The sequence below is a fragment of the Macadamia integrifolia genome, unplaced genomic scaffold (assembly GCF_013358625.1).
Source record: "Macadamia integrifolia cultivar HAES 741 unplaced genomic scaffold, SCU_Mint_v3 scaffold_206A, whole genome shotgun sequence".
NCBI classification, from domain to species: Eukaryota; Viridiplantae; Streptophyta; class Magnoliopsida; order Proteales; family Proteaceae; genus Macadamia; species Macadamia integrifolia.
Genome location: NW_024870642.1, coordinates 156,729 through 164,700, shown reverse-complemented (window position 1 = coordinate 164,700; position 7,972 = coordinate 156,729). Strand labels below are relative to the sequence as shown.

Here is a 7,972-nt window from a genome sequence, read left to right as displayed (position 1 = left end):
ATCATCTTAAATAACACCGTTGGATGAAAAGAAAGACTCCAAGTCTCAATCCACCACTGTTGTACCTTTTCACTTTCTCTCTTTCTCTCTCCCTGCCGGAGGGTACTTGAATCGGTCCAAATGAATCTCGTTCCTCCCTGAACCTTCAAAAAAGACCTCAAAGAAATGGAATGCCAAGTCCCTAATAGTGTTGACATTGTCGATGAAGATGAAAGGCGACATGAAACCATTAACATTGCCATTTCTAGTTAACTAAAGAAAAGCAAAGGGAAGGGTGAGAGCACAAAAACTCAATAGTGAAAGAAATATAAAGTGAACAAGATCAAAGTAACACTACAGAATGACTTCAAAAATTGTGACCTGCCGCAATTCGAGACGGGTTAATTGACGCCAGTAACGTTGCGGGAAGAGACTGAGCAAATAAATGAGAGAGAGAAAGAGGGGTAGTAAGGAAGAAGATGTGGACTGAACCAGTAAAGACAAGTATCTGGGAGTGGGGAGAGAGTCGGAGCCTCGACTTCGAGAATCGAGACTTGCCGCAATTCGGGTCGGGTTAATTGACGCCAGTAATATCGTGGAAAGAGACTGAGAAAATAAATGAGAGAGAGAGAGGGGTAATAAGGAAGAAGATGTGGACTAAACAAATAAAGACAAGTAACTAGGAGGGGGGAGAGAGCTGAAGCCGGAGGTGGAGGAGGGCGAGGGATTTCAGTTAATTCTTCTAGTCCCTTATCCTTGCAATGTGAGCTGTAAGGGAGGGAGAACCGGAGCCGGAGGTGGAGGTGGAGGTGGAGGTGGAGGAGGGAAGGGAGCTCGCACATCTCTGACCAAGATGAAGAAGGGAAAGAGACCAGAGGATGGGAGGGAAAGGAGTTGCAAGGAGTTGCAAGAGAGTATCATAGCTAGATACACACTATACCTAATTAATGGCATAGATTTAATCTGTTTAATTTAACGGTCCATATAAGCTAGCTTTCCTGATACCAGTGTATCTACTGGCTTTCATGTCCTATTCCTTTATTTGTTATAATGGTAAGAAGTGATTTTGTAAAGATATGTCAAACGTTATTTCTGTTCCATTAGAACATTCTCACAGAACAGAATCGAAAAAGAAAACGACTGTATGGAGAATATTCTCTTGAAACAAAAGTGCAACCAAACAGCACCTAATCCACAAGATTCCGTGCTTAGATATTTACTTCATGAATCATCCTGGTAGGTTACCAAAAAAAAAAAAATGAATTATCCTCGTACGCAATATATAGCTGTATCCACCTCGATTTGGCGATTTAAATTTTAAAATAGATTTGCGATGAATATCCTATGGATTTGACTTATGATGGACACATCCGTCATTAAGAAAGAAGACAATGGCAAAGGAGAGGAGAAAGAAACAAAAAGTAAGAAATGAGAGAGAGAGAGAGAGAACAAACACAACATAAAGCACAACGGGCAAAAGGCAAAGCAAATATAGTGAAAGCAAGCAAAAGCAAAGGGTTAAGCCAATAGAATGAGAGCACAAGGATAGATGACGTGGCAAGGATTTTTCATATCCCGCCCAAAGCCGGATTTCATTTCAATTTGTGATTGAATTTTAACTTTGGTTGCTCCACAACTCTTCCTTCTTATCCCCCAACCCTTACACTCCCTTTCCACATAACACCACACCAAACCAATACAGCAAAGCATATCTCTTCGTTTGCCTTTCTCTGCGAAACCCTAACCCTGAAAAAGGTAGGAAACTCAATTGTTCACTGATTCCAACCGAGTTTCATCGTTTTCCGGCCGATTTTCAGCTGTTTCTCACTGTTCGGATCGTTAATCTGCAGGATTCACTATGAAAGGAGCAAAACCGAAGGCCGAGACTAGAAAAGCTGACAACAAGTGAGTTTTGATTGTCCCTTGCCTGTTTATCTTTTCCTTTCAATTATCTCTTTTTTTTTTTGGGTATTTTTTTTTTAGATTGATATTATTTAGGAATCTGTTCGGATTATGGATTTGCGATCTATAATTCTCCATATGAATGGGAAAATCGGTTTTTTTTTTTTGGTTAGGCTCTCTGTGAAGAGAAAACCTGCCGGAGGTGATAGAGCCGGCAAAAAGCCAGCGAAGAAAGAGAAGGCAGTAAAGGACCCTAACAAACCGAAAAGGCCTGCAAGTGCCTTTTTCGTATTCATGTAAAAAGTCTCCTCCTTTTTCCTATTTTTGCTGTTGATCTAAAATTTTGTTGCTCTTGATAATTTTGTTGTGCTAATTTCAATTTCCCCCCATTTTCTTCTTTCGTCTTCTTCGCCTTTGTCTTCTTATTTTCTCCATCTGTGCGAAAATGAAGGGAGGAGTTTAGGAAGCAGTACAAGGAGAAACACCCAAACAACAAATCCGTTTCCGTTGTATGTTTTTGTCAGCATCTCCCTGGATCCACCGAATATTTGTTCTTCCTCAATTTCTACCACTGTAGCCGATCTCTCATTAAATTCTGTATTTTTTGATTGCGTACCGAAAAAAGTTGTAGGTGGGCAAAGCTGGAGGTGATAAATGGAAGTCGTTGTCAGATGCTGTGAGTATTTCTTACCTGAAATATTTCAGAGGATTCAACTTTATTCGTTATGCAAAACATCATTCATTAATGGTTGTTAAGAATCATAGAAAAAAGTTCTGATAAGAAAAAATATCTAATCTGTTTTGGCCAGGAAAAGGCCCCTTATGTAGCGAAAGCCGAGAAAAGGAAGACTGAATACAACAAGAGCATGCAGGCTTATAATAAAAAACAGGTTTCCTTTCTCCTACTTTCCTCCCTCCTTTCCCCTGTTTTAATAGAATCTGATTAATGGGTTTGTTGATTGGGTATTACTAGGCTGAAGGAGCTAACGCAGCGGATGATGAAGAGGAGTCATTTGAAAAATCTAAATCTGAAGTTAGTGACGACGATGACGAAGATGATAGTGGAGAGGTTAGTTGAAGAATATACAAATCCCTCGTTTTCGTTTCTCATTGTGAAAACGTGTTAGGATCACATTTCAATGATTTTAGTTAAAAAGCTCTTTCTCTGTATTTGGTTGAATTTGCAGGAAGAAGAGGATAGTAGGAGGTAGGAAACAGAGGAAGACAAAGATGAGGGGACTTCGTTAGTTGTGTAGCAGGTCTAGGATAATCTTCCGTTTCTTGTTACTCTTCATCTTCTTCCGTGGAAAACAGATTACTTTTTGTTTTTTGTTTTTTCTGCTTTTTGGGTTATTATCAAGAAAGAAAGAATCAAGAGTTTCTGGAACTTTCTAGGAACTGTATCAGCTCGATCTTTTGTATTTAAATCTTTATGTTCTAATGATTCTGTTTAGGGTGGCCCTCCTTTTTGGGTTTGCACACTCCTTCCATGTTTTCTTATGTTCATTGGTTGATGTTCTTTTCCGTTTCAGAATTTGGTTTCCTGTTGATGATGGGGTCTGCGGTAGTTGTGTGGGTTTTAGAATTTGGATTTCAGTATGAGTTGTTCTATGGATATGGGGCTTCTTCATCTATTTTATTTTAGGTTTCAGTGTCTTCTTATGGGGTAAGAATCAAACGTGGGAGTCTGTTGACGTTCATGGTGATGGTCATGGTGGTAATGTGTTTGGGAATAAATGGAAGGGGCAGGGAACCATTGCCATTATTGGGTTACGTTTTTGTATTGTTCTTGGTTTTAAGATATTTTATGCATATCCCATAAGAGTTTTAAAACTCGAGATACCACAAATTTGCGAGTGTAGGAAAAATTGTGGATGCCACATGTTCGCCTTTGAAATCCGTTTTCACATGAAAAGAACAACCAGGGCATGGGACGAGGCTATACCACTGCAGGGTCTTGGTGGGGGCATATATGCAGTCTTGCCTTTGTTCTAAAAGAGGCTGTTTTGAGTTTAACAATCCTTCAACAAGAAGAAGAAAAAAAACAAAGAAAAAAGAAGAGAGCCTTTCTTTCTCAAGCTTTTCTGCTACCTCCATCAATATAGCAAATATCCAAGAACCATCCCACTTTAAGGTTAATATGCAAATACCTTGGGTTTTAAAACTCTATCGGTCAGTCAAAACAGATATGATACGGATTGGTCAAGGATCAGAAATTGTACAGTTTTCGTGGTTCGGTCATGGTATTGGCTAGTATCAGTCAAATTTAAAAAAAAAAAAAATCTAAAACTACTCCTAAACCCCTTGCCCCATGGTGTCCCAGAAACACCAGCGGTCTTTGAAAGCTTCCATCTCAGATTCTCCCATGATGTAGCCGGGAACTTGTTGAAGGGTTCTGCCAACACAGGCGACACAGATAGGATTCCGAGCTCTTGGATTTTAGAATCGAATAATAGTTTAGACATCCCTTGCATGATTTACCCTTCAATCCTTCAACTGCGTTTTGTTTTTGGTTTCGATCACCGGCGTCTTCTTTAGTCATATCCATAGCCCCAAATTTCTCTCTACAAATTCTTCTTCCACGGTTTATTGATTCTTCACGAATTCTGCATCTCTCCTTTCTCACCTGATTTGTGAAAATAATATTAAGCCCCGCGCAGCTGCAGCAACTGTCCGATCGACCTCAGAGAGATCGTTACCAATACCAAATGGAAGTCACAAAACTCATATCTGTGGAGAGTTGTATCTTACTTAGCGTTGATTGCACATGCAATGGAAGAGCCGAGAGCATGGATTCTCTTTCAGATATACACCCAGGACCCAGCGTGCATGGATTCTCTTTCGGCTTATACACCCAGGACCCAGAGTCCTTTTCACCTGGGTGTAAGTTGGAGCTTATCTGAATTTTGAAGGAGTCAAGTCACCCTACAGATAGGGCAAGGGAGATCTCACCGTCACTGCCCCTGCAATCGTCGGCTGTTGTTGCAATTGCTGTCCCACCGAACCTTTAGTCTTCTTGTGAATCGCCGATCGCCAGTATCAAACGAAAGGAAGAAGAAGGTTTTAGGGCAGAAGCAGGGACATAGCCGCATCTCTTTCTCTCTCTCTCTCTCTCGTCCTTTATGAGTAAGTTTAAATTTTTTTTAACTGATCGGTCGGGTTGGTATCCAATACCCAGGACAATACCAATACTCGACTCAGGATTGGTCAGGTATCAGGATCGGTCTCAGTCAATACGGATCCAATACAACTGATCTGACCGATCCAATACCGATACTTGATTCCATGCCTCGCAGTGAACTTGTGATTCCATTACTGGGGAGTGCACTTCTGTGCCAGTCTTGATTGAATCTCCACCCACAATTTGATAGAGCTGTGCAGCGACGAAAACAAAAAATTCTACCGAGACTAGTGGCACTGCCACATTTCAAGACAAAAAACATAAAAGAACACACATGGTTTTTATTATTATTATTATTATTAGTATTAATTTTTTTTTTTTTAATTTAAAGAAAAATCCAATCAATTTAGAATTTGTTCATGTAAAAAAATTTTGAAAACTTGAACTACACCTGAAACTATTGAAAAATGCAGATGCCTAGCATCTCTCTAGCACTATCATAGATTTCCAAATTCCAATTAACAAGCCAATATGAAATCAAATCTCCATTTAAATGATGCCAATCTTGTTGGCAACATCCAAAGCATCATAGTCTGGAGTCAACCTCACATATGCCTTCTTGGTACCATCGGGTCTGATCAAAGTGTTGACTTTCTTTGTCTGGATGTCATGCATCTTCTTCACAGCATCTTTGATCTTCTTCTTATCTCCCCAAACATCAACAATGAAGACAAGTGTGTGTCTTCTATTTTCTTCATGGCAGATTCAGTGGTGAGGGGATACTTGAGAATCTGATAGTGGTCCAGCTTGTTCCTCGGAGGAGATACGGGGTACTTTGGATTCCGCTCTTTCTTCAGTGTCTTTGGTCGGGTGAACAGAACACACAAGTTATACGGTTAAGATTTCAACCAATTCTAACAAAAGATCTACAATCATGAGTGCCTGTTGATGCGGAAAAATTTGACCGGACGATCTTCCCTGCAGTTCCTGGTGCTTTGGCCGACCTGCATAGAAGAGATGGCAGGGGAGAGCCGGGCTGACCCGACGGGGGACTCTCCGATGCCTAAGTTGGATCTTTCCACAACAGATGCTCAAGAGAGCTTTTCCAGAAAGAGAAGTGAGTAATCCCCCATATGATAGAGGCTTACCTTGGTATTTATAGGCTGCTGATGGAGGGCAAGTGGGAGACGATTGTGAAGAGTCTTGTTTCGGCATGGAGTCCTCAAGGATAGTGGCTTTGTGATTCTGGGAATATTCCCCTCTTAACTCGGAAAGGCCAACCGTATGACGTCTATGATGACGTGTAGTGGATAGAGTCCTGTCCTTCGGAATAGGGATTACGTTCCTTGAATGTAGGGGTGGACGAAAAGAAGTTTCTGGAAACCTTGTTGTGGACGTCGGGCCGAGGAGGCAGCACGGCCTGAAAGAGGCCGAGGTGGAAGCACGGCCTGATGGAGGCCGAGGTGGAAGCACGGCCTGATGGAGGCTGAGGTGAAGCACGGCCTGATGGAGGTTGAGGTGGAAGCACGACCCAATAGAGGTCGAGGATATAGCGCGGCCTGATTGAGGCTGAGGTGGAGCACGGTTGACGGAGGCCAAGGTTTAGCACGGCAAAATGAAGGCCGAGGTGGAAGCATGGCCTGATGGAGGCCGAGGTGGCACACGGTCTGACGGAGACCGAGGTAGAGCACGACAAGATGGAGGCCAAGGTGGAAGCACGGCCTGATGGAGGCCGAGGTGAAAGCATGGCCTGACGGAGGCACAGGTTCAGCGTGGCTTAACATAGGCCGAGGGTACAGCACGGCTTGATGGAGGCCGAGCCATAGGCCGAGGGTACAGCACGGCTTGATGGAGGCTGAGCTGATAGCGCGGCCTAATTAAGGCCGAGGTGGCCACGGCCTGAAGGAAGCCAAAGTGGCAGCTCAATCCTGTTCAGCTTTGCGTACATGCTTCATCCGTGCTAAGGAAAGTAACATATTTTGCCTCATCACCAGCCCCAAGCTCTAGCAGTTTGAATCGACCTGCTAGAGCATTTAATCCGATGCGAGATGCAATGCTTCACTTTCTCAGCCAAGGCTGCTCAACGGTTCGAAGACGTGGCTGTGGCTCGTTCGAAGGAAAAGGTGGAAAAGTGCTTTTATGGGGGTCGAGAAGAAATGGCCTGATCTGAGGAGGACCATCCCAATGATGTCGGGTTGATAACTAGAGAGCCAGAACAGGAGGTTGCTGGAGGCGACCGAGGTGGCTGAACCCTTAGCCCTATCAGAAGTGGTTGGATGACATTAACATTTCTTCGTTTTAGGTCGGCTCGGACGATGTCATCTTGTTCCTTCAGAGTAAGATGCCAGGCGACAATCTAACGAACTATGAGCGGCGCGTTCCCGTCCATGCTACTCTAGTGCAGCCCTGCGGCTCGATCGATGTTGGTGAAGAGGTGATCCGGCTCGAAGGATTTTCTTGTACTGAGCTAGGCTCGTGGATCAGCCCCCCAAGATTAGCCTCATATATATAGATCCATATTTCTGTAGATGTCTCCCTCGGTAGTGATGTATTTTTAGGGCTTTTTTCCCATTGTTGGAGAATGAAAAATTTTATTTTATGTCTTCATCTCTCAGTATTCTTGTGCTTCTTTCTTTATTTTCTCGTGCTTCGGGCATGGACCGAAATGAGTAATTTTTTGGAAGAATAAGGACAAGTGCAGCTGTCTGAGTGTGGCCTTGAGGCGTTAAGCCTTGGACTAGCCATAGGGGTGCTGAGCTGGGGCTCAATCTTTTGATTTGCCTTGCGTTAAGGTCTTTTGTGGTGCTGAGTCAGGGCTGGGGCTTGCATGCTTGATAACCTAAGGTCTTGAGGTCCCGAGCCGTGCTTAGTCTTGAATGCCTTAGTGCGTAAGGGCATGATGTGTCGAGTCGGGGCTCGGGCTTGCATGCCTTAGTTCGTAAGGGCTTTGAGTTGCCAAACTAGGGTCTA

At 43.1% G+C, this 7,972-nt stretch overlaps 1 protein-coding gene across 1 annotated transcript; it reads left to right on the top strand.

Annotated features, from left to right (window-relative positions):
• The first annotated feature begins 1,575 nt into the window (after positions 1-1,575).
• On the top strand, positions 1,576-3,360 carry LOC122071310 (high mobility group B protein 3-like). Its single transcript, XM_042635637.1, has 8 exons — positions 1,576-1,734; positions 1,830-1,884; positions 2,055-2,177; positions 2,333-2,390; positions 2,513-2,557; positions 2,691-2,771; positions 2,855-2,950; positions 3,069-3,360. The coding sequence occupies exons 2-8, from the start codon at positions 1,838-1,840 to the stop codon at positions 3,090-3,092; spliced, it is 474 nt and encodes a 157-aa protein (XP_042491571.1). The 5' UTR covers positions 1,576-1,734; positions 1,830-1,837; the 3' UTR covers positions 3,093-3,360.
• The last annotated feature ends 4,612 nt before the right edge of the window (positions 3,361-7,972 follow it).